General features: G+C 59.7%; 2 protein-coding genes across 2 annotated transcripts; both read left to right on the plus strand.

Moving 5' to 3' along the window:
- Window positions 1–6,856: 6,856 nt before the first annotated feature.
- LOC142364813 (uncharacterized) lies at window positions 6,857–11,833 on the plus strand. Its single transcript, XM_075444938.1, has 4 exons — window positions 6,857–7,021; window positions 7,109–7,279; window positions 8,481–8,626; window positions 11,498–11,833. The coding sequence occupies exons 1-4, from the start codon at window positions 6,857–6,859 to the stop codon at window positions 11,700–11,702; spliced, it is 687 nt and encodes a 228-aa protein (XP_075301053.1). The 3' UTR covers window positions 11,703–11,833.
- Window positions 11,834–16,534: 4,701 nt separating this feature from the next.
- On the plus strand, window positions 16,535–22,518 carry LOC142364798 (transmembrane protease serine 11A-like). The gene is made up of 4 exons (XM_075444926.1): window positions 16,535–16,803; window positions 17,061–17,231; window positions 18,434–18,579; window positions 22,184–22,518. Exons 1-4 carry the CDS (start codon window positions 16,798–16,800, stop codon window positions 22,386–22,388), a joined length of 528 nt encoding a protein of 175 aa, XP_075301041.1. The 5' UTR covers window positions 16,535–16,797; the 3' UTR covers window positions 22,389–22,518.
- Window positions 22,519–25,066: the final 2,548 nt, after the last annotated feature.

A 25,066-nucleotide genomic window follows, 5' to 3' on the forward strand; every position in this document is an offset into this window, starting at 1 on the left:
TCCAGGGTCCCTGGTGTGGTGCTGGCCTCTTGTTGGCTGGAGAGTCCTCAGAGCTGCTGGTGCTCCTCTTTGGGGGTGGCCGTGGCCCCCCGGGGGCGTTCCCTGCCCCAGCTGGTAGTGGAGGGCCTGGGCACAGCCTCCCCAGGCTCCTCCTGGGGCTCTTCTTGCTCCGTGGGGATGGCAGCGGGAGCAGCGGGGCAGCTGCCAGGTGCCCACCAACAGCGGCGCATGAGGTGCCGAGGAGCTCGTCCGTGCCGGATCTCGCAGGGCTGCCGGGGGAGGCAGAGACCCTCCTCAGGAGGCAGCGGGGTCGGGGGCATCTTGGTCAACATGGCCATGATGGTGTCTTCCACCATGGCTGACTCCAACCCCCTGTTGTCAAAGATCTGCACCAGCTCCTGCTGGACCCAGGGCTGCATGGTCTGCAGGAGCATTGGGTGGTTCTGGAAAAGGTCGCTCCCGTTCGGGGTACAATATAATACAGACAATAATAAACTGTATAGCGCAGTCCCATACCTACCATACCCACAATACCCACAATGGCTGCAAAACAATAAAAACTACACAATACGTACTGTACAGAGCAGTGCATACTCTACATACAGTAATCTACATGCAACATATTATAAAACAAAATACCTTAGAAAACTAAACACTCGAGAATGACCAAGCGCCACCACCACCCCATCCCTTGGCAATGACAGAGCCAGCGTGGAGCGTGCTCCATCTGTGTTTCGCTGTGCTTTGTGCAGGACAGGATGGCAGTGCTTGGCTATGCTTGGTTGATTTGGCTTGCCCATCCCTGCTTGCCTGCCGCGGCTGTAAGCAGATTGGCTCTTCAGCCCCCAACCAGGTGCCTACTGCCTGTAGTAGTTCCGTTCTGCGGTGTCAGTTTCTTTGGGAAGGACCTGGTGGCAAGCGGCTGCGCAGAGCGGGGTGGCAGTGAACTTCCCAAAGAGGCTATGGTGCCACACTTGGTTTTCCCGGCTAGCTGTTAGCAGGCAGCACTGGGAGGCAGGCGCTGCTGCCTGCCACGAGGTCTGCAGAGCCTCGTCCCGCAAGCAGAGCATTCAGCGGGGGTCTGCTGGGGGTGTCCGAGCCCAGCTTCTGCCTCCCCTCCTGCTCGGAACCCTCCATGTTGCCCGCCCCCCCCTAGAATCCACCGTGCCCAGCACCCGGAACCAGCCACTCTGTGACATCAGCCACGGGGCCAAGGGTTCCCTGGGCAGCGGGACTGCTGCAGGCACTACGTCGGCTGCTGCACTGCTGGCCACCAGCTCTCGCTTCTTGCAGCTGCCACGTGCCGCTGGCAGCCATGAATTTTCTCCCCGTCCTGGTCCTGCTGGCCGTGTGCTGGCCGGCGTACGGCATGTGGGACAACTGTGGGTAAGTGGCCCGAGGCTCTGGGAGGGAGCTGGGGCAGCCCTTGTGGGCTTCACTGGCGGGTGCTCGCTTTTCCCCCTGGCCACCCCAAAGCTTCCCAAACGCCATGTGAGAGCCTCAGTTCCTTGCCAGCAGCCAGGCCGCTGGCACAACTCGCCTACGGGGCTCAAGCACAAACAGGGGTAGATGGACGCATGCCCCACAGGGTTCCGCGGCCCTGCTGTCCATGCAGCGCCTGGTGGGGGGGAAGGGGGCTGACCTGCAGCCTGAACAGCAGCAAGCCACCGAGCAGGACATTCATCAGTTTCTGCTTACAGAGGGACCTGCGGGCACCGGCCCGTGGATTCTTACTACGGCATGTCACGCGTCGTGGGTGGCACCGATGCCCAGCTAGGGGCCTGGCCCTGGATCGTCAGCATCCAGAAGCCCATCATAGGAGGCATGGCGCATGTCTGCGGAGGGTCGCTCATCAGCCCACAGTGGGTGCTGACAGCAGCCCACTGCTTCATCACGCCCGGGTAAGGAGGACCAGGGAACAGCCCCACAGCACTAGCACGTGCCCGCTCCACAGCAGCACGTGCTAGCGCCATCCCGCTTCCCTGCAGCACGCCCAGTGCCTGGGCACTGCCAAGCCCAGCTGAGAGACTGCTCGCGAGAGGGCTGGGCTCACGCCACGGCTTCCTAGCAGCCTCCCGCCCGACACTCCTTGTGCCCAAGGCGTGCTAGGGCAGTCGCACCCTCCGTAGCGCTGCCTTCCTCTCTGCCCTGTGCAGCAGAAGGCAGGCAACTGCTGGGCTGCTTGCAGCACGTGGCTGCGCTCCCTCTGACCCCTCTCTCCACCTGCCTTGCAGGCACATCACCATGTGGCACGTGGTGATCGGGGCCAGCCACTTGACTCAGCTGGGCCCTGAGACCCAAGTGCGCACTATTAAGCGGCTACTGGTTCACGAGCACTACTACAACATCACGCAGAGGAACGACATTGCCTTGCTGGAATTGGACCAGCCTGTCCTGTGCGGCTACTACGTGCAGCTTGCCTGTGTGCCCGACGCCTGGCTGAGAGTGTCGCAGCTGAGAAGCTGCTACGTCAGTGGCTGGGGTTCCACGACTGCAAGAGGTGAGTTCCCAAAAGGGAGGGGTGTCCTGAGCGCAGGCTGGGCACACTGGGGAGGCGGGGTGGGCTTCCTGACAGCAGAGGCGAAAGCCAGAGTCGGGCTGCGGGGTGCATGCCGATGGAGAGGTGGGCCTGGCCCATTACCCCAAGCAAGACAGAAGGGAGACAGCAGCGGCACAGGGCCTCTGGAGACGCAAAGCCCAGCCCTAGGGCAGGGCTTCAGCCAGACGCCGGGGGCATGGGGAGGGGAGGAGAGGAGAAGTGGCAGCGAGCTGCTGGCTGTTAACTCCTTTCTGTGCTGACAGCTGGGGGACCAAGTTATGTCCTGCAGGAGGCCAAGGTCCGCCTCATCGATATCAAGCTCTGCAACAGCAGCCGCTGGTACGGAGGGGCCATCCACAGCCACAACTTGTGTGCTGGCTATCCGCAGGGCGGCATCGACACCTGCCAGGTAGGAGCGTGCTACAAGTCCACCCCCAACAGCACAGGCAGCCCTGTGGCAACCGCCCAAACCTGCCCCAGCGCGTGCTTTGCCTGGCAAGTCAGCCTGCCACTGCTGGGTCCCCTCCACTCTTGGGGTTCACCTCCCCTTGCCCAGATGCAGGTCCTTGCCCAGGGCCGCCCTTGTCCCAGAGGCCTGGCTCTCTGCCCACAAAGCCCATCTAGTGCTCTTGGCAGCCCACAGCTCCAGAGCCCAGTCCTGCAACATCCCCCTTCCACACATCCAGGATCACTGTGCAAAGAGGACAGAGAGAGAGCCCTGCCTGACTGGCCCACCACCCCCTGCCAGACAAGCTTCTGTAGGCTCCAGCACCTGAGCAGAGCCTTTGTGTGCAGTCAGGACAGCTCTGGCAGCTGCTGCGGGAGAGAAGGAGCCAGCCAGAGTGCTGACCGGGGCCACCCAACACCACCTTAACCCTCTCTCCTCCGCTGCAGGGTGACAGCGGTGGTCCTCTGGTCTGCAAAGATAACACCTACGACTACTTCTGGCTTGTTGGAGTGACCAGCTGGGGGAGAGGCTGTGCCAGACCAAACCAGCCTGGAGTCTACACCTCCACGCAGCACTTCTACGACTGGATCCTGCTACAGATGGGACTGCGCTCAGCAAGAAGAGATAGTCCAACAGCACAGCCATGGAGTCATTTTCTCTCCACCTCAAGCCCCTCTCAGAGGCCAAGGCCAACACCAACACAGTCGGGCAGCATTAGCTCCTGTCCATTTCCACGCCAGAAGCTGGTGGAATTCTTTACTCGGCTGAAGGAGCTCCTGCAGTTCCTCAGGGGAAAAAAGGCTTGAGGAGCAGGATCAACAGGAACCAGCGCAGGCTGCACTGGACCATGATCATTTCCTTCTGGGGCAATGCCTGCTGCTCCAAAGGCAGCCTCAGCATCAAAGGCCTGCTCTGTGCTGCCCGCTCTCCTCCCCGTGCACACAAATGCTGAAGCTGACTTAGTTCTTGGAATAAAGTTGCCAGGTTTCACAGTTAACCGTGCCTGAGTCCAATTCACTCTCGTGCGCAAGGCAAGGATTTCCACGCCCGGCAAAATGAGGCTGCAGGCAGTCAAGGAGGGCACAAAGGGCAAGAGTCGCTCAGCAGGGCTGACACCATGCCTGGTCAGACAGGAGCGTGCTCAGAGCCACCATGGCATGAAGAAGACTGGCACATTGAGGCTAGAAAGAGGACGCAAAATAATGATGTGGCGTGCAGACAACTCTGGGGATGATGATTAGGACCTGGTTGAAGCATCTGCTAATTGGAAATATGAAAGAAAGCTGGCAGGAGTTACAGTGCCATGAGGAAGAGCCAGATGTCACCAGAAGTTAAGGGGGAATGGTGTGAGAGGTGGCCAGACTTCAGCAATATCTGAAGGAAGAGCTGGGGTCATTCTGGGGACAACATCACGAACAGGAACGACATTGCCTTGCTGGAATTGGACCAGCCTGTCCAGTGCGGCTACTACGTGCAGCTTGCCTGTGTGCCCGACGCCTGGCTGAGAGTGTCGCAGCTGAGAAGCTGCTACGTCAGTGGCTGGGGTTCCACGACTGCAAGAGGTGAGTTCCCAAAAGGGACTTGTTTGGCAGGCACAGAGTGACTTCTGCCAGCCCAAGCCCTTACCAAGAGAAACAAGTCCTTCAGCTTCACCTCAGGCAGGCCGGCGTTTCACTGGTCATTTGGCCAACAGAGAAAGTGATGGAGGAAGGTGGGGTCATCCCAGATCACAAAACAACTCTTCTCTAGAGCTGAAACTCAGCTTCTGGAATCTCCTGGCTCCTAGTCCTGGGTAATGTGCTTGATACGTCTGGGCTAAGCTCCTGAATCGTGAAGAAAAAGTTTTTCTTTGTGTAGGGGTGGCGCGACCACAGGTATTTCCAACATATTGTACAACCTCTCTTCTCCAGGAGAAACCTAGACTGAGAGAAGAAATGTGGAAATATCACCAGAGGAGGAGACAGAAGGAGTGTGAGCTCGGGAAGGTGTGGATGCTGACAAGAAGCAGGTGCTCAAATGTTACTGCTTTGCACACACCCTGTGTGCTCACCTTCTCCCAGAATCCCACAGCTGTGTAGCAGGAGGGCTTTGGTAGGGCAGTGTCAGCCTCACCTCAGCCGGGGCCTGGAGCAGAGCCTGCCCCTCCGACAGCAGCATGGCTGCCTGGCAGCTGGGTGGGAAAATGGGAAATGGCAGCCCCCGGGGGAAGCAGGGTTGCCCGGGGAGCATCCCAATGCCATCCCTTCCCAGCAGCCCAAGGCAGCACAGCGCATGCTGACCCCGGGTGTCCTTACAGCAGAGCCCCAGCTGCCCCACTGGAGCACAGAGACCTGGAGGGGAGGAGGAGGGGAGACGCTTTAGGCAGCCTGCCCCCTCCCCAGACACCCCCGGGCATGGAAAGGCCCCGCGCCCTGCCAAGCCGGCGAGTCGCCACTCGTGCCGCGGTGCAGAGGCGGCCACCTCCTGCGTGCTCTGGGCTGGCGCAGCCTTGCCCTGAGCCGGGGGAAGGTTCCCTGTGCCTCAGTCCAGAGTCCTCACCTGCAAAGCCTCATTTTCAGGGCCAAAATCCTCATTTTTGGGGCCCCAACCTGTCTGTTCTTGCCCACAGCCGCGTATTTCCCTGTCCCACTTCACCGCTCTCCACAGCTTCCCCAGGAGGGGACGTGAGAGGGAGGTGCTGAGCTCTGCTGCTGGGGTCCAGGGACAGGATGCGTGGGAACGGCTCAGAGCTGCGTCAGGGCAGGTTCAGCTGGGCTCAAGGATCCGTTTCTGCACCGAGAGGGCGGCCGGGCGCTGGGACAGGCTGCCTGAGAGGCGGTCGGTGCCCCCGGCCTGTCCGTGCCCAGGAGCCCTTTGGGCAGTGCCCTCCATGCTCTGCTGTCAGGCCGGGCCAGCCCTGCAGGGCGGGCGGTTGGACGGGGCGATGGCTGCCGCTCCCTCCCCAGCCGAAGCTCCCTGCTCTGCCGTGCCCACAGGGTCACCGCGAGCACCCAGCCCACCCTGTGGAGTTCATCACCACATCGCCTGGGAGCAGGGCAGGCACGGGCGGAGGGGAGAGCGGCCCCTCAGGCAGCCAATAGCGGAGAGCAGCACCTCAGGGGAGGGTGGGCACTGCATCTGGGCAGAGTGACAGCACTGTCAGCCAATGGCAGGTCATGACTTCAGGTGAAGGGCAGGCACTGCAGCCCAGCAGCCTGACCACCTGGGGTCCAATCAGAGGCAGCAGCACCTCAGGGGCGGGTGGGCATTGCATCTGGGCAGAGTGACAGCCCTGGAAGCCAATGGCAGGTCATTCCCTCAGGTGAAGGGCAGGCACTGTAACCCAGCAGCCTGACCACAAGGGGGCCAATCAGAGGCAGCGTCACCTCAGGGGAGGGTGGGCACTGCATCTGGGCAGAGTGACAGCACTGTCAGCCAATGGCAGGTCATCACTTCAGGTGAAGGGCAGGCACTGCAGCCCAGCAGCCTGACCACCTGGGGTCCAATCAGAGGCAGCAGCACCTCAGGGGCGGGTGGGCATTGCATCTGGGCAGAGTGACAGCCCTGGCAGCCAATGGCAGGTCATTCCCTCAGGTGAAGGGCAGGCACTGTAACCCAGCAGCCTGACCACAAGGGGGCCAATCAGAGGCAGCAGCACCTCAGGGGAGGAGACTGACAGCCCTCCCGACCTCTGCCGGCCAAGACTACATGGGAAGGAGGCGGGCCCCGATTGCAGCCAGGCCCAGCTTCACCGTGGCTCCTGTGGGGCCTGCCCCGAGGCCGAGCAGCCCCTGGACCAGGCCCAGGGCCCCTCCTCCCCCCTTGCAGCGCTCCTCTCTGTCTCCTCTGCACCCCCCAGCTGTCCCCGTGTTCTGGAACCCCCCGTCTCCATGATGCTGAGGCCGGTGGGGTGGACAAGGCTGGGTGGGGGTGATGCTTGCCCTGGGGCCATCGGCTCCCCCACATCCCCTCCGCGCAGCCCCAGCGACCCCGCAGCAGCCTGCAGGGTGGTGAGGAGGGGCAGGACGTGGCTGCCGTCCAGCGTCTGCCCTGAGGTGGCGAGGACGGGGGGGATGTGGGGCTGGGGTCTGCCCCCCGAAGCAGGGGCGTCCCAGGGCTGATGCTCTCCCCCATCCCCACAGCTCCTGCACATCATCTCCTTCCTGACGCTGCCCGCCCTGCTGAGACGGGGCCAGACCTGCCGCTGCCTCCACGAGGGCTGCGACAGCGAGGCTGCCTGCACCTCCTCTGCACCGCTCTCTGCCCCGCCGCCGCCAGCGCCCGCCCCTGCAAGAGGGCCACCATCCTCAGCTGTGAGTCTGTCATTGCCAAGGGACGGGGTGGGGGTGGCGCTTGGTCTCCAGGACTCATCTTTAGTGTCCAAACTTTTATTGTAGGTTTTAATGCCTTCTTTTTAGGACCCAAAGCCTCCTTTTTAGGGTACAAACCCTCATTTCTAAGTTCCAAACCCAGGGCTCATAGCATCATTTTGAAGGTGCAGAGCCTCCTTTTCAGAGTCCAAAGCATTGTTTATAGGGTCCAAAGTCTCCATTTGAGGTCTCAACCCTCATCTTTATCTTCAAAACCCTGCTTTTCAGGAGCCAAAGCCTCCATGTAGAATCAAAACTGCTCCTTTAGACTTAGAAGCCTTGTTTGTTTGATGTCCCAAGCTTCATTCTGAGGGTCTAAAATCCCATTTCAACAGTACAAAGCCCTGATTTTCAAACCCAAAGCATCACTTCAGGGCTTAAAACCATCAGAAGTTCAGGGTTCAATGCCTCAATGTAATTTCCAAAGCCCCATTTTCAGGGCCCAATGTTGCATTCTTAAGCCCCAAGCCATCCTTTGGCGGTCTAAACTCTACTTTGAAGGGTCCCAAGCCCTCTTTTACACCTGAAAGCCTCCACTGGAGTGCCCAGAGCCCTCTATTTGGGACGAAATCTCCATTTCTGGAGGCCATGGAGGAACCAAGTCGTTCCCCTCCTTTTCAGGGTCTAAAGCGTCCCTTGTAGCATCTAGCCTATCCTTTGGAGTGCCCAGAGCCCCATTTTCAGGGCTGAAGCCCTCGTTTATGGGATCCAAACCTGTCTTTTATCACTCACAACCTTCTTTTAGGGCCCACAGTTCCATTTTGAGGGTCCTAACTCTCATTTTGGAGGCAGAAAGCCTCTTTTTAGGCTCCAGAGCTATATTTCTAGCATCCAAAGCATCATTTTGACTTTCCAAAGTCTTAGCTTTGGTGGCAGAGCAGAGAGCAGCCTGGTCCCACTGAGCGCAAGGCTGCTCTCCTGCCTCGGCTGCCCTCAGCCCGCCGTTGCTCTGCACACCGCTGCCCACGCGATGACCCACAGAGGTCCCTTCCAACCCCTAACACACCGCCCTGGCAGTTTTCCTGTGGAGCGCTGGGGACAGCTGCCCAGGGGAACGGGGAGATGGCTCTGCCCCGTCCTGCTGCGAGAGCAGGGCTCGGCCCTGGTGCTGAGGGCACTGAGCATCTGCCTTGCTGCTCTCCAGCTCCTCCGGCGTGCGTGGAGCCCTCCGTCACCAGGCATGGGAAGTGTGCGGCTCCAGCGTACGCACCCGTGGGTGTCCCAGGGCACACGTGGAGATCCCGCCTGGACCCGGGGAGTGACAGCTCTGCAGCCGCTCGTTCAGGCGAGGTGAGCACGCTTTGTTTTTGCCCTGCGTTAGTGGGGCACGAAGCACTCAGCCCAGCCCTTGAGCGAGCTGTGCATGCTTTCAGCCAGCTGGCACTTGTGCCGCTGCTCAGGAGAGCCCCTGCAGGTGAATTTGCCGCCTTGGCTTGAAAAACAGGCCAGCACTTCCCTGCTCTTGGGCTGTTGTCCTCTGCCCTCGGTGATTCCTGCCCTGGCAAGTCCAAGAGACGCCTCTGGGAATGCCCGCCTGTGCAGTGCGTGTCCTTCTGGCCTGGGGCCGTCAAAGCAGATCTCCCTGCAGCTAAGTGATGGCTGGGAAATGCGTACCCTTGCAGCCCCAGTGTCCTCCAGTGACAACCTGCTGGTCAGCTGAGTCCCCAGGGCTGGCTCAAAGCCTGCACAGTGGGACGCAACTGCTGCCTCACAAGACCCCTTTCTGTCCTACAAGAGGTCGATGGTGATAGCACCATCTGGAGGGCACAAAGCCTTTTTTTAGGGTCCAAACCCTCCTTTGCAGGGTCAAACCCTCATTGATAAGTTGCAAGCTTCGCTTTTACAATTCACAGACTCCTTTTAAGGGACCAAAGCATTCTCTTGAAGGCCCAAAGTCTGATCTGAGTGTCAAAGGGCTCCTTTTTAGAGTCCAAAGCCTTATTTGTAGGGTCTAAAGTCTCCTTTCATGGCACCAAAGCCTCATTATCTGGATCCATAGCCTAATTTAGAGGATCCAGTCGGCAAGCTGGAGGGTCCAAAGCCTCATTTTAGCATCCAAACTGCTCATTTTGGGTACAAAGCCTCACTTGTTTAATGACCGAAGCCTCATTTGGAGGCTCCAAAGACCTGTTTTTAGCATACAGAGCCCTAGCTTTTGGCACCAAAACATCATGTGAGGGCAAAAGTCCTGATTTGAGGGTTCAGCATCTCATTTTCATTTCCAAAGCCTTATTTTCACATCCCAACGCCCCATGCTTCAGGCCCAAACTCTTTTTTGGAGAGTCCAAAGTCTCACTTCTAGGGCCAAACCCCTCTTACAGCTCTAGGCCTGCACTGGAGTGTTTCGTTTTATGGGGCAACAGAGGAACCAAGAGGTTCCCCTCCTTTGCAGGGCCCAAAGCGTCATTTGTAGACACTCTCCATCCATTTTAGATCCCAGAGCCTTATTTGCAGGGCGGAAATCCTCATTTTTTTGGGTCCAAAGCTGTCTTTTATTAGCCATAGACTTTCTTAGGGCACACCGTTCCCTTGTTAGGGTTTAAACCCTCACTTTCAGAGCAGAAAGCATCTTTTTAGGATCCAAAGCTCTATTGGTAGTGACCTCCCCAGGGCCAGGACTCTGCGCTTCCCCTGGCTGCACTTGTTGGGGCTCTGCTGGGGCAGGGTGCGACCCTGGGCTGGTGCAGAGAGCAGCACCACGTCGTGACTCTGTGCAGGAGCAGGGTTTTGGGTGCCACCGTCGCGAGGCTGCGCCCAGCAGTGCAGGCTGGTCGGGGAGCAGCGCCCCGAGACGTGGGGGCAGAGGGTGCGGGAAGAGGGGGACAGGCGTGGGGTGCTGAGCGATGGGGCACGGGCTGGCCCTGGAGACCCCCGGGCTGGAGACATCTGCCCCGGGACCAGTGCAGAGCTGCAGGCCTGGAGCTGGGCAGCACTTGCCTTGGGGGAGAACAACAAAATAGTGCCTGGCACGCGCAGAAGGACCCCTCAGCGTTCACATCCCACCCCTCCCTGTAAAAGAAAAGCTAAAAAGGGTGAGGACAGCAAAGCCATCTGCACTGTTGGTAACACTGAGACTTTTTCTGTCATTTGCATGCGATTCTTTTATTTGGCTAATGGGATCTGGGAGCCCTTGAGGGCCAGCGTGTGCTGCAGCTGGTGGCCCAGTCCTGGTTCGGCCGTCTGGCGAGGGCCCCTCCAGGGTCCCTGGTGTGGTGCTGGCCTCTTGTTGGCTGGAGAGTCCTCAGAGCTGCTGGTGCTCCTCTTTGGGGGTGGCCGTGGCCCCCCGGGGGCGTTCCCTGCCCCAGCTGGTAGTGGAGGGCCTGGGCACAGCCTCCCCAGGCTCCTCCTGGGGCTCTTCTTGCTCCGTGGGGATGGCAGCGGGAGCAGCGGGGCAGCTGCCAGGTGCCCACCAACAGCGGCGCATGAGGTGCCGAGGAGCTCGTCCGTGCCGGATCTCGCAGGGCTGCCGGGGGAGGCAGAGACCCTCCTCAGGAGGCAGCGGGGTCGGGGGCATCTTGGTCAACATGGCCATGATGGTGTCTTCCACCATGGCTGACTCCAACCCCCTGTTGTCAAAGATCTGCTCCAGCTCCTGCTGGACCCAGGGCTGCATGGTCTGCAGGAGCATTGGGTGGTTCTGGAAAAGGTCCATCCCGTTCGGGGTACAATATAATACAGACAATAATAAACTGTATAGCGCAGTCCCATACCTACCATACCCACAATACCCACAATGGCTGCAAAACAATAAAAACTACACAATACGTACTGTACAGAGCAGTGCATACTCTACATACAGTAATCTACATGCAACATATTATAAAACAAAATACCTTAGAAAACTAAACACTCGAGAATGACCAAGCGCCACCCCCACCCCGTCCCTTGGCAATGACAGAGCCAGCGTGGAGCGTGCTCCATCTGTGCCACACCAAAGCTTCCCAAACGCCATGTGGGAGCCTCAGTTCCTTGCCAGCAGCCAGGCCGCTGGCACAACTCGCCTACGGGGCTCAAGCACAAACAGGGGTAGATGGACGCATGCCCCACAGGGTTCCGCGGCCCTGCTGTCCATGCAGCGCCTGGTGGGGGGGAAGGGGGCTGACCTGCAGCCTGAACAGCAGCAAGCCACCGAGCAGGACATTCATCAGTTTCTGCTTACAGAGGGACCTGCGGGCACCGGCCCGTGGATTCTTACTACGGCATGTCACGCGTCGTGGGTGGCACCGATGCCCAGCTAGGGGCCTGGCCCTGGATCGTCAGCATCCAGAAGCCCATCATAGGAGGCATGGCGCATGTCTGCGGAGGGTCTCTCATCAGCCCACAGTGGGTGCTGACAGCAGCCCACTGCTTCATCACGCCCGGGTAAGGAGGACCAGGGAACAGCCCCACAGCACTAGCACGTGCCCGCTCCACAGCAGCACGTGCTAGCGCCATCCCGCTTCCCTGCAGCACGCCCAGTGCCTGGGCACTGCCAAGCCCAGCTGAGAGACTGCTCGCGAGAGGGCTGGGCTCACGCCACGGCTTCCTAGCAGCCTCCCGCCCGACACTCCTTGTGCCCAAGGCGTGCTAGGGCAGTCGCACCCTCCGTAGCGCTGCCTTCCTCTCTGCCCTGTGCAGCAGAAGGCAGGCAACTGCTGGGCTGCTTGCAGCACGGGGCTGCGCTCCCTCTGACCCCTCTCTCCACCTGCCTTGCAGGCACATCACCATGTGGCACGTGGTGATCGGGGCCAGCCACTTGACTCAGCTGGGCCCTGAGACCCAAGTGCGCACTATTAAGCGGCTACTGGTTCACGAGCACTACTACAACATCACGCAGAGGAACGACATTGCCTTGCTGGAATTGGACCAGCCTGTCCTGTGCGGCTACTACGTGCAGCTTGCCTGTGTGCCCGACGCCTGGCTGAGAGTGTCGCAGCTGAGAAGCTGCTACGTCAGTGGCTGGGGTTCCACGACTGCAAGAGGTGAGTTCCCAAAAGGGAGTGGTGTCCTGAGCGCAGGCTGGGCACACTGGGGAGGCGGGGTGGGCTTCCTGACAGCAGAGGCGAAAGCCAGAGTCGGGGCTGCGGGGTGCATGCCGATGGAGAGGTGGGCCTGGCCCATTACCCCAAGCAAGACAGAAGGGAGACAGCAGCGGCACAGGGCCTCTGGAGACGCAAAGCCCAGCCCTAGGGCAGGGCTTCAGCCAGACGCCGGGGGCATGGGGAGGGGAGGAGAGGAGAAGTGGCAGCGAGCTGCTGGCTGTTAACTCCTTTCTGTGCTGACAGCTGGGGGACCAAGTTATGTCCTGCAGGAGGCCAAGGTCCGCCTCATCGATATCAAGCTCTGCAACAGCAGCCGCTGGTACGGAGGGGCCATCCACAGCCACAACTTGTGTGCTGGCTATCCGCAGGGCGGCATCGACACCTGCCAGGTAGGAGCGTGCTACAAGTCCACCCCCAACAGCACAGGCAGCCCTGTGGCAACCGCCCAAACCTGCCCCAGCGCGTGCTTTGCCTGGCAAGTCAGCCTGCCACTGCTGGGTCCCCTCCACTCTTGGGGTTCACCTCCCCTTGCCCAGATGCAGGTCCTTGCCCAGGGCCGCCCTTGTCCCAGAGGCCTGGCTCTCTGCCCACAAAGCCCATCTAGTGCTCTTGGCAGCCCACAGCTCCAGAGCCCAGTCCTGCAACATCCCCCTTCCACACATCCAGGATCACTGTGCAAAGAGGACAGAGAGAGAGCCCTGCCTGACTGGCCCACCACCCCCTGCCAGACAAGCTTCTGTAGGCTCCAGCACCTGAGCAGAGCCTTTGTGTGCAGTCAGGACAGCTCTGGCAGCTGCTGCGGGAGAGAAGGAGCCAGCCAGAGTGCTGACCGGGGCCACCCAACACCACCTTAACCCTCTCTCCTCCGCTGCAGGGTGACAGCGGTGGTCCTCTGGTCTGCAAAGATAACACCAACGACTACTTCTGGCTTGTTGGAGTGACCAGCTGGGGGAGAGGCTGTGCCAGACCAAACCAGCCTGGAGTCTACACCTCCACGCAGCACTTCTACGACTGGATCCTGCTACAGATGGGACTGCGCTCAGCAAGAAGAGATAGTCCAACAGCACGGCCATGGAGTCATTTTCTCTCCACCTCAAGCGCCTCTCAGAGGCCAAGGCCAACACCAGCACCAACACAGTCGGGCAGCATTAGCTCCTGTCCATTTCCACGCCAGAAGCTGGTGGAATTCTTTACTCGGCTGAAGGAGCTCCTGCAGTTCCTCAGGGGAAAAAAGGCTTGAGGAGCAGGATCAACAGGAACCAGCGCAGGCTGCACTGGACCATGATGATTTCCTTCTGGGGCAATACCTGCTGCTCCAAAGGCAGCCTCGGCATCAAAGGCCTGCTCTGTGCTGCCCGCTCTCCTCCCTGTGGAGGATGAAGCATTAAAGGACTGGGGACATGTGAGCAATCCAGCATTTCTCTAGAAGGCCATGAAGCCTTAGCCTAAGGCCGCAGAGCCTTAGCATAAGGCCGCAAGGGCATCCAGAGGACAAACTGCGATTTGAATGAGGAAGTAAGAATGCAGAGACAAACAACTCCCAGATGCCGAAGAGGAACTTGCCGCCTGCAAGAAGGCCACGAGCAGTGCGCGTGAGCTAGTGACGCACACCAATCATAATCGAGTTACTATGTGAGTTAAATTGATTATCACCAATGGGGGATCGCCGCGTATGTAGTGGGGAATATAAAAGTGAGCTATCTGAGGCTAATAAACGGCTTGTACGTGATCACATTGATCATCGTGTCGAGTCCGGTTCTTCCTCCGCAACACTTCCCAGTGCACACAAATGCTGAAGCTGACTTAGTTCTTGGAATAAAGTTGCCAGGTTTCACAGTTAACCGTGCCTGAGTCCAATTCACTCTCGTGCGCAAGGCAAGCATTTCCACGCCCGGCAAAATGAGGCTGCAGGCAGTCAAGGAGGGCACAAAGGGCAAGAGTCGCTCAGCAGGGCTGGCACCATGGCTGGTCAGACAGGAGCGTGCTCAGAGCCACCATGGCATGAAGAAGACTGGCACATTGAGGCTAGAAAGAGGACGCAAATTAATGATGTGGCGTGCAGACAACTCTGGGGATGATGATTAGGACCTGGTTGAAGCCTTTGCTAAATGGAAAGATGAAAGAAAGCTGGCAGGAGTTACAGTGCCATGAGGAAGAGCCAGATGTCACCAGAAGTTAAGGGGGAATGGTGTGAGAGGTGGCCAGACTTCAGCAATATCTGAAGGAAGAGCTGGGGTCATTCTGGGGACAACATCACGCAGAGGAACGACATTGCCTTGCTGGAATTGGACCAGCCTGTCCAGTGCGGCTACTACGTGCAGCTTGCCTGTGTGCCCGACGCCTGGCTGAGAGTGTCGCAGCTGAGAAGCTGCTACGTCAGTGGCTGGGGTTCCACGACTGCAAGAGGTGAGTTCCCAAAAGGGACTTGTTTGGCAGGCACAGAGTGACTTCTGCCAGCCCAAGCCCTTACCAAGAGAAACAAGTCCTTCAGCTTCACCTCAGGCAGGCCGGCGTTTCACTGGTCATTTGGCCAACAGAGAAAGTGATGGAGGAAGGTGGGGTCATCCCAGATCACAAAACAACTCTTCTCTAGAGCTGAAACTCAGCTTCTGGAATCTCCTGGCTCCTAGTCCTGGGTAATGTGCTTGATACGTCTGGGCTAAGCTCCTGAATCGTGAAGAAAAAGTTTTTCTTTGTGTAGGGGTGGCGCGACCACAGGTATTTCCAACATATTGTACAACCTCTCTTCTCCAGGAGAAACCTAGACTGAGAGAAGAAATGTGGAAATATCACCAGAGGAGGAGACAGAAGGAGTGTGAGCTCGGGAAGGTGTGGATGCTGACAAGAAGCAGGTGCTCAAATGTTACTGCTTTGCACACACCCTGTGTGCTCACCTTCTCCCAGAATCCCACAGCTGTGTAGCAGGAGGGCTTTGGTAGGGCAGTGTCAGCCTCACCTCAGCCGGGGCCTGGAGCAGAGCCTGCCCCTCCGACAGCAGCATGGCTGCCTGGCAGCTGGGTGGGAAAATGGGAAATGGCAGCCCCCGGGGGAAGCAGGGTTGCCCGGGGAGCATCCCAATGCCATCCCTTCGCAGCAGCCCAAGGCAGCACAGCGCATGCTGACCCCGGGTGTCCTTACAGCAGAGCCCCAGCTGCCCCGCTGGAGCACAGAGACCTGGAGGGGAGGAGGAGGGGAGACGCTTTAGGCAGCCTGCCCCCTCCCCAGACACCCCCGGGCATGGAAAGGCCCCGCGCCCTGCCAAGCCGGCGAGTCGCCACTCGTGCCGCGGTGCAGAGGCGGCCACCTCCTGCGTGCTCTGGGCTGGCGCAGCCTTGCCCTGAGCCGGGGGAAGGTTCCCTGTGCCTCAGTCCAGAGTCCTCACCTGCAAAGCCTCATTTTCAGGGCCAAAATCCTCATTTTTGGGGCCCCAACCTGTCTGTTCTTGCCCACAGCCGCGTATTTCCCTGTCCCACTTCACCGCTCTCCACAGCTTCCCCAGGAGGGGACGTGAGAGGGAGGTGCTGAGCTCTGCTGCTGGGGTCCAGGGACAGGATGCGTGGGAACGGCCCAGAGCTGCGTCAGGGCGGGTTCAGCTGGGCTCAAGGATCTGTTTCTGCACCGAGAGGGCGGCCGGGCGCTGGGACAGGCTGCCTGAGAGGCGGTCGGTGCCCCCGGCCTGTCCGTGCCCAGGAGCCCTTTGGGCAGTGCCCTCCATGCTCTGCTGTCAGGCCGGGCCAGCCCTGCAGGGCGGGCGGTTGGACGGGGCGATGGCTGCCGCTCCCTCCCCAGCGGAAGCTCCCTGCTCTGCCGTGCCCACAGGGTCACCGCGAGCACCCAGCCCACCCTGTGGAGTTCATCACCACATCGCCTGGGAGCAGGGCAGGCACCGGCGGAGGGGAGAGCGGCCCCTCAGGCAGCCAATAGCGGAGAGCAGCACCTCAGGGGAGGGTGGGCCCCACACCATGGCACAGCGACAGCCCAGGTAGCCAATCAGAGGTCACATTTCAAATGAAGGGCAGGCACCCAGCGGGGCAGCCTGAACGCAAAGGGGGCCAATCAGAGGCAGCGTCACCTCAGGGGAGGGTGGGCACTGCATCTGGGCAGAGTGACAGCACTGTCAGCCAATGGCAGGTCATTCCCTCAGGTGAAGGGCAGGCACTGTAACCCAGCAGCCTGACCACAAGGGGGCCAATCAGAGGCAGCAGCACCTCAGGGGAGGAGACTGACAGCCCTCCCGACCTCTGCCGGCCAAGACTACATGGGAAGGAGGCGGGCCCCGATTGCAGCCAGGCCCAGCTTCACCATGGCTCCTGTGGGGCCTTCCCCGAGGCCGAGCAGCCCCTGGACCAGGCCCAGGGCCCCTCCTCCCCCCTTGCAGCGCTCCTCTCTGTCTCCTCTGCACCCCCCAGCTGTCCCCGTGTTCTGGAACCCCCCGTCTCCATGATGGTGAGGCCGCCGGGGTGGCGGTGGGGTGGACAAGGCTGGGTGGGGGTGATGCTTGCCCTGGGGCCATCGGCTCCCCCACATCCCCTCCGCGCAGCCCCAGCGACCCCGCAGCAGCCTGCAGGGTGGTGAGGAGGGGCAGGACGTGGCTGCCGTCCAGTGTCTGCCCTGAGGTGGCGAGGACGGGGGGGATGTGGGGCTGGGGTCTGCCCCCCGGAGCAGGGGCGTCCCAGGGCTGATGCTCTCCCCCATCCCCACAGCTCCTGCACATCATCTCCTTCCTGACGCTGCCCGCCCTGCTGAGACGGGGCCAGACCTGCCGCTGCCTCCACGAGGGCTGCGACAGCGAGGCCGCCTGCACCTCCTCTGCACCGCTCTCTGCCCCGCCGCCGCCAGCGCCCGCCCCTGCAAGAGGGCCACCATCCTCAGCTGTGAGTCTGTCATTGCCAAGGGACGGGGTGGGGGTGGCGCTTGGTCTCCAGGACTCATCTTTAGTGTCCAAACTTTTATTGTAGGTTTTAATGCCTTCTTTTTAGGACCCAAAGCCTCCTTTTTAGGGTACAAACCCTCATTTCTAAGTTCCAAACCCAGGGCTCATAGCATCATTTTGAAGGTGCAGAGCCTCCTTTTCAGAGTCCAAAGCATTGTTTATAGGGTCCAAAGTCTCCATTTGAGGTCTCAACCCTCATCTTTATCTTCAAAACCCTGCTTTTCAGGAGCCAAAGCCTCCATGTAGAATCAAAACTGCTCCTTTAGACTTCGAAGCCTTGTTTGTTTGATGTCCCAAGCTTCATTCTGAGGGTCTAAAATCCCATTTCAACAGTACAAAGCCCTGATTTTCAAACCCAAAGCATCACTTCAGGGCTTAAAACCATCAGAAGTTCAGGGTTCAATGCCTCAATGTAATTTCCAAAGCCCCATTTTCAGGGCCCAATGTTGCATTCTTAAGCCCCAAGCCATCCTTTGGCGGGTCTAAACTCTACTTTGAAGGGTCCCAAGCCCTCTTTTACACCTGAAAGCCTCCACTGGAGTGCCCAGAGCCCTCTATTTGGGACGAAATCTCCATTTCTGGAGGCCATGGAGGAACCAAGTCGTTCCCCTCCTTTTCAGGGTCTAAAGCGTCCCTTGTAGCATCTAGCCTATCCTTTGGAGTGCCCAGAGCCCCATTTTCAGGGCTGAAGCCCTCGTTTATGGGATCCAAACCTGTCTTTTATCACTCACAACCTTCTTTTAGGGCCCACAGTTCCATTTTGAGGGTCCTAACTCTCATTTTGGAGGCAGAAAGCCTCTTTTTAGGCTCCAGAGCTATATTTCTAGCATCCAAAGCATCATTTTGACTTTCCAAAGTCTTAGCTTTGGTGGCAGAGCAGAGAGCAGCCTGGTCCCACTGAGCGCAAGGCTGCTCTCCTGCCTCGGCTGCCCTCAGCCCGCCGTTGCTCTGCACACCGCTGCCCACGCGATGACCCACAGAGGTCCCTTCCAACCCCTAACACACCGCCCTGGCAGTTTTCCTGTGGAGTGCTGGGGACAGCTGCCCAGGGGAACGGGGAGATGGCTCTGCCCCGTCCTGCTGGGAGAGCAGGGCTCGGCCCTGGTGCTGAGGGCACTGAGCGTCTGCCTTGCTGCTCTCCAGCTCCTCCGGCGTGCGTGGAGCCCTCCGTCACCAGGCATGGGAAGTGTGCGGCTCCAGCGTACGCACCCGTGGGTGTCCCAGGGCACACGTGGAGATCCCGCCTGGACCCGGGGAGTGACAGCTCTGCAGCCGCTCGTTCAGGCGAGGTGAGCACGCTTTGTTTTTGCCCTGCGTTAGTGGGGCACGAAGCACTCAGCCCAGCCCTTGAGCGAGCTGTGCATGCTTTCAGCCAGCTGGCACTTGTGCTGCTGCTCAGGAGAGCCCCTGCAGGTGAATTTGCCGCCTTGGCTTGAAAAACAGGCCAGCACTTCCCTGCTCTTGGGCTGTTGTCCTCTGCCCTCGGTGATTCCTGCCCTGGCAAGTCCAAGAGATGCCTCTGGGAATGCCCGCCTGCGCAGTGCGTGTCCTTCTGGCCTGGGGCCGTCAAAGCAGATCTCCCTGCAGCTAAGTGATGGCTGGGAAATGCGTACCCTTGCAGCCCCAGTGTCCTCCAGTGACAACCTGCTGGTCAGCTGAGTCCCCAGGGCTGGCTCAAAGCCTGCACAGTGGGACGCAACTGCTGCCTCACAAGACCTCTTTCTGTCCTACAAGAGGTCGATGGTGATAGCACCATCTGGAGGGCACCAAGCCTTTTTTTAGGGTCCAAACCCTCCTTTGCAGGGTCAAACCCTCATTGATAAGTTGCAAGCTTCGCTTTTACAATTCACAGACTCCTTTTAAGGGACCAAAGCATTCTCTTGAAGGCCCAAAGTCTGATCTGAGTGTCAAAGGGCTCCTTTTTAGAGTCCAAAGCCTTATTTGTAGGGTCTAAAGTCTCCTTTCATGGCACCAAAGCCTCATTATCTGGATCCATAGCCTGACTTAGAGGATCCAGTCGGCAAGCTGGAGGGTCCAAAGCCTCATTTTAGCATCCAAACTGCTCATTTTGGGTACAAAGCCTCACTTGTTTAATGACCGAAGCCTCATTTGGAGGCTCCAAAGACCTGTTTTTAGCATACAGAGCCCTAGCTTTTGGCACCAAAACATCATGTGAGGGCAAAAGTCCTGATTTGAGGGTTCAGCATCTCATTTTCATTTCCAAAGCCTTATTTTCACATCCCAACGCCCCATGCTTCAGGCCCAAACTCTTTTTTGGAGAATCCAAAGTCTCACTTCTAGGGCCAAACCCCTCTTACAGCTCTAGGCCTGCACTGGAGTGTTTCGTTTTATGGGGCAACAGAGGAACCAAGAGGTTCCCCTCCTTTGCAGGGCCCAAAGCGTCATTTGTAGACACTCTCCATCCATTTTAGATCCCAGAGCCTTATTTGCAGGGCGGAAATCCTCATTTTTTTGGGTCCAAAGCTGTCTTTTATTAGCCATAGACTTTCTTAGGGCACACCGTTCCCTTGTTAGGGTTTAAACCCTCACTTTCAGAGCAGAAAGCATCTTTTTAGGATCCAAAGCTCTATTGGTAGTGACCTCCCCAGGGCCAGGACTCTGCGCTTCCCCTGGCTGCACTTGTTGGGGCTCTGCTGGGGCAGGGTGCGACCCTGGGCTGGTGCAGAGAGCAGCACCACGTCGTGACTCTGTGCAGGAGCAGGGTTTTGGGTGCCACCGTCGCGAGGCTGCGCCCAGCAGTGCAGGCTGGTCGGGGAGCAGCGCCCCGAGACGTGGGGGCAGAGGGTGCGGGAAGAGGGGGACAGGCGTGGGGTGCTGAGCGATGGGGCACGGGCTGGCCCTGGAGACCCCCGGGCTGGAGACATCTGCCCCGGGACCAGTGCAGAGCTGCAGGCCTGGAGCTGGGCAGCACTTGCCTTGGGGGAGAACAACAAAATAGTGCCTGGCACGCGCAGAAGGACCCCTCAGCGTTCACATCCCACCCCTCCCTGTAAAAGAAAAGCTAAAAAGGGTGAGGACAGCAAAGCCATCTGCGCTGTTGGTAACACTGAGACTTTTTCTGTCATTTGCATGCGATTCTTTTATTTGGCTAATGGGATCTGGGAGCCCTTGAGGGCCAGCGTGTGCTGCAGCTGGTGGCCCAGTCCTGGTTCGGCCGTCTGGCGAGGGCCCCTCCAGGGTCCCTGGTGTGGTGCTGGCCTCTTGTTGGCTGGAGAGTCCTCAGAGCTGCTGGTGCTCCTCTTTGGGGGTGGCCGTGGCCCCCCGGGGGCGTTCCCTGCCCCAGCTGGTAGTGGAGGGCCTGGGCACAGCCTCCCCAGGCTCCTCCTGGGGCTCTTCTTGCTCCGTGGGGATGGCAGCGGGAGCAGCGGGGCAGCTGCCAGGTGCCCACCAACAGCGGCGCATGAGGTGCCGAGGAGCTCGTCCGTGCCGGATCTCGCAGGGCTGCCGGGGGAGGCAGAGACCCTCCTCAGGAGGCAGCGGGGCCGGGGGCATCTTGGTCAACATGGCCATGATGGTGTCTTCCACCATGGCTGACTCCAACCCCCTGTTGTCAAAGATCTGCTCCAGCTCCTGCTGGACCCAGGGCTGCATGGTCTGCAGGAGCATTGGGTGGTTCTGGAAAAGGTCGCTCCCGTTCGGGGTACAATATAATACAGACAATAATAAACTGTATAGCGCAGTCCCATACCTACCATACCCACAATACCCACAATGGCTGCAAAACAATAAAAACTACACAATACGTACTGTACAGAGCAATGCATACTCTACATACAGTAATCTACATGCAACATATTATAAAACAAAATACCTTAGAAAACTAAACACTCGAGAATGACCAAGCGCCACCCCCACCCCGTCCCTTGGCAATGACAGAGCCAGTGTGGAGCGTGCTCCATCTGTGTTTCGCTGTGCTTTGTGCAGGACAGGATGGCAGTGCTTGGCTATGCTTGGTTGATTTGGCTTGCCCATCCCTGCTTGCCTGCCGCGGCTGTAAGCAGATTGGCTCTTCAGCCCCCAACCAGGTGCCTACTGCCTGTAGTAGTTCCGTTCTGCGGTGTCAGTTTCTTTGGGAAGGACCTGGTGGCAAGCGGCTGCGCAGAGCGGGGTGGCAGTGAACTTCCCAAAGAGGCTATGGTGCCACACTTGGTTTTCCCGGCTAGCTGTTAGCAGGCAGCACTGGGAGGCAGGCGCTGCTGCCTGCCACGAGGTCTGCAGAGCCTCGTCCCGCAAGCGGAGCATTCAGCGGGGGTCTGCTGGGGGTGTCCGAGCCCAGCTTCTGCCTCCCCTCCTGCTCGGAACCCTCCATGTTGCCCGCCCCCCCCTAGAATCCACCGTGCCCAGCACCCGGAACCAGCCACTCTGTGACATCAGCCACGGGGCCAAGGGTTCCCAGGGCAGCGGGACTGCTGCAGGCACTACGTCGGCTGCTGCACTGCTGGCCACCAGCTCTCGCTTCTTGCAGCTGCCACGTGCCGCTGGCAGCCATGAATTTTCTCCCCGTCCTGGTCCTGCTGGCCGTGTGCTGGCCGGCGTACGGCATGTGGGACAACTGTGGGTAAGTGGCCCGAGGCTCTGGGAGGGAGCTGGGGCAGCCCTTGTGGGCTTCACTGGCGGGTGCTCGCTTTTCCCCCTGGCCACACCAAAGCTTCCCAAACGCCATGTGGGAGCCTCAGTTCCTTGCCAGCAGCCAGGCCGCTGGCACAACTCGCCTACGGGGCTCAAGCACAAACAGGGGTAGATGGACGCATGCCCCACAGGGTTCCGCGGCCCTGCTGTCCATGCAGCGCCTGGTGGGGGGGAAGGGGGCTGACCTGCAGCCTGAACAGCAGCAAGCCACCGAGCAGGACATTCATCAGTTTCTGCTTACAGAGGGACCTGCGGGCACCGGCCCGTGGATTCTTACTACGGCATGTCACGCGTCGTGGGTGGCACCGATGCCCAGCTAGGGGCCTGGCCCTGGATCGTCAGCATCCAGAAGCCCATCATAGGAGGCATGGCGCATGTCTGCGGAGGGTCTCTCATCAGCCCACAGTGGGTGCTGACAGCAGCCCACTGCTTCATCACGCCCGGGTAAGGAGGACCAGGGAACAGCCCCACAGCACTAGCACGTGCCCGCTCCACAGCAGCACGTGCTAGCGCCATCCCGCTTCCCTGCAGCACGCCCAGTGCCTGGGCACTGCCAAGCCCAGCTGAGAGACTGCTCGCGAGAGGGCTGGGCTCACGCCACGGCTTCCTAGCAGCCTCCCGCCCGACACTCCTTGTGCCCAAGGCGTGCTAGGGCAGTCGCACCCTCCGTAGCGCTGCCTTCCTCTCTGCCCTGTGCAGCAGAAGGCAGGCAACTGCTGGGCTGCTTGCAGCACGGGGCTGCGCTCCCTCTGACCCCTCTCTCCACCTGCCTTGCAGGCACATCACCATGTGGCACGTGGTGATCGGGGCCAGCCACTTGACTCAGCTGGGCCCTGAGACCCAAGTGCGCACTATTAAGCGGCTACTGGTTCACGAGCACTACTACAACATCACGCAGAGGAACGACATTGCCTTGCTGGAATTGGACCAGCCTGTCCAGTGCGGCTACTACGTGCAGCTTGCCTGTGTGCCCGACGCCTGGCTGAGAGTGTCGCAGCTGAGAAGCTGCTACGTCAGTGGCTGGGGTTCCACGACTGCAAGAGGTGAGTTCCCAAAAGGGACTTGTTTGGCAGGCACAGAGTGACTTCTGCCAGCCCAAGCCCTTACCAAGAGAAACAAGTCCTTCAGCTTCACCTCAGGCAGGCCGGCGTTTCACTGGTCATTTGGCCAACAGAGAAAGTGATGGAGGAAGGTGGGGTCATCCCAGATCACAAAACAACTCTTCTCTAGAGCTGAAACTCAGCTTCTGGAATCTCCTGGCTCCTAGTCCTGGGTAATGTGCTTGATACGTCTGGGCTAAGCTCCTGAATCGTGAAGAAAAAGTTTTTCTTTGTGTAGGGGTGGCGCGACCACAGGTATTTCCAACATATTGTACAACCTCTCTTCTCCAGGAGAAACCTAGACTGAGAGAAGAAATGTGGAAATATCACCAGAGGAGGAGACAGAAGGAGTGTGAGCTCGGGAAGGTGTGGATGCTGACAAGAAGCAGGTGCTCAAATGTTACTGCTTTGCACACACCCTGTGTGCTCACCTTCTCCCAGAATCCCACAGCTGTGTAGCAGGAGGGCTTTGGTAGGGCAGTGTCAGCCTCACCCCAGCCGGGGCCTGGAGCAGAGCCTGCCCCTCCGACAGCAGCATGGCTGCCTGGCAGCTGGGTGGGAAAATGGGAAATGGCAGCCCCCGGGGGAAGCAGGGTTGCCCGGGGAGCATCCCAATGCCATCCCTTCCCAGCAGCCCAAGGCAGCACAGCGCATGCTGACCCCGGGTGTCCTTACAGCAGAGCCCCAGCTGCCCCGCTGGAGCACAGAGACCTGGAGGGGAGGAGGAGGGGAGACGCTTTAGGTAGCCTGCCCCCTCCCCAGACACCCCCGGGCATGGAAAGGCCCCGCGCCCTGCCAAGCCGGCGAGTCGCCACTCGTGCCGCGGTGCAGAGGTGGCCACCTCCTGCGTGCTCTGGGCTGGCGCAGCCTTGCCCTGAGCCGGGGGAAGGTTCCCTGTGCCTCAGTCCAGAGTCCTCACCTGCAAAGCCTCATTTTCAGGGCCAAAATCCTCATTTTTGGGGCCCCAACCTGTCTGTTCTTGCCCACAGCCGCGTATTTCCCTGTCCCACTTCACCGCTCTCCACAGCTTCCCCAGGAGGGGACGTGAGAGGGAGGTGCTGAGCTCTGCTGCTGGGGTCCAGGGACAGGATGCGTGGGAACGGCTCAGAGCTGCGTCAGGGCGGGTTCAGCTGGGCTCAAGGATCCGTTTCTGCACCGAGAGGGCGGCCGGGCGCTGGGACAGGCTGCCTGAGAGGCGGTCGGTGCCCCCGGCCTGTCCGTGCCCAGGAGCCCTTTGGGCAGTGCCCTCCATGCTCTGCTGTCAGGCCGGGCCAGCCCTGCAGGGCGGGCGGTTGGACGGGGCGATGGCTGCCACTGCCTCCCCAGCCGAAGCTCCCTGCTCTGCCGTGCCCACAGGGTCACCGCGAGCAGCCAGCCCACCCTGTGGAGTTCATCACCACATCGCCTGGGAGCAGGGCAGGCACCGGCGGAGGGGAGAGCGGCCCCTCAGGCAGCCAATAGCGGAGAGCAGCACCTCAGGGGAGGGTGGGCACTGCATCTGGGCAGAGTGACAGCACTGTCAGCCAATGGCAGGTCATGACTTCAGGTGAAGGGCAGGCACTGCAGCCCAGCAGCCTGACCACCTGGGGTCCAATCAGAGGCAGCAGCACCTCAGGGGCGGGTGGGCATTGCATCTGGGCAGAGTGACAGCCCTGGCAGCCAATGGCAGGTCATTCCCTCAGGTGAAGGGCAGGCACTGTAACCCAGCAGCCTGACCACAAGGGGGCCAATCAGAGGCAGCGTCACCTCAGGGGAGGGTGGGCACTGCATCTGGGCAGAGTGACAGCACTGTCAGCCAATGGCAGGTCATTCCCTCAGGTGAAGGGCAGGCACTGTAACCCAGCAGCCTGACCACAAGGGGGCCAATCAGAGGCAGCAGCACCTCAGGGGAGGAGACTGACAGCCCTCCCGACCTCTGCCGGCCAAGACTACATGGGAAGGAGGCGGGCCCCGACTGCAGCCAGGCCCAGCTTCACCATGGCTCCTGTGGGGCCTTCCCCGAGGCCGAGCAGCCCCTGGACCAGGC

The sequence above is a fragment of the Opisthocomus hoazin genome, chromosome 29 (genome assembly GCF_030867145.1).
Source record: "Opisthocomus hoazin isolate bOpiHoa1 chromosome 29, bOpiHoa1.hap1, whole genome shotgun sequence".
Taxonomy (NCBI): domain Eukaryota; kingdom Metazoa; phylum Chordata; class Aves; order Opisthocomiformes; family Opisthocomidae; genus Opisthocomus; species Opisthocomus hoazin.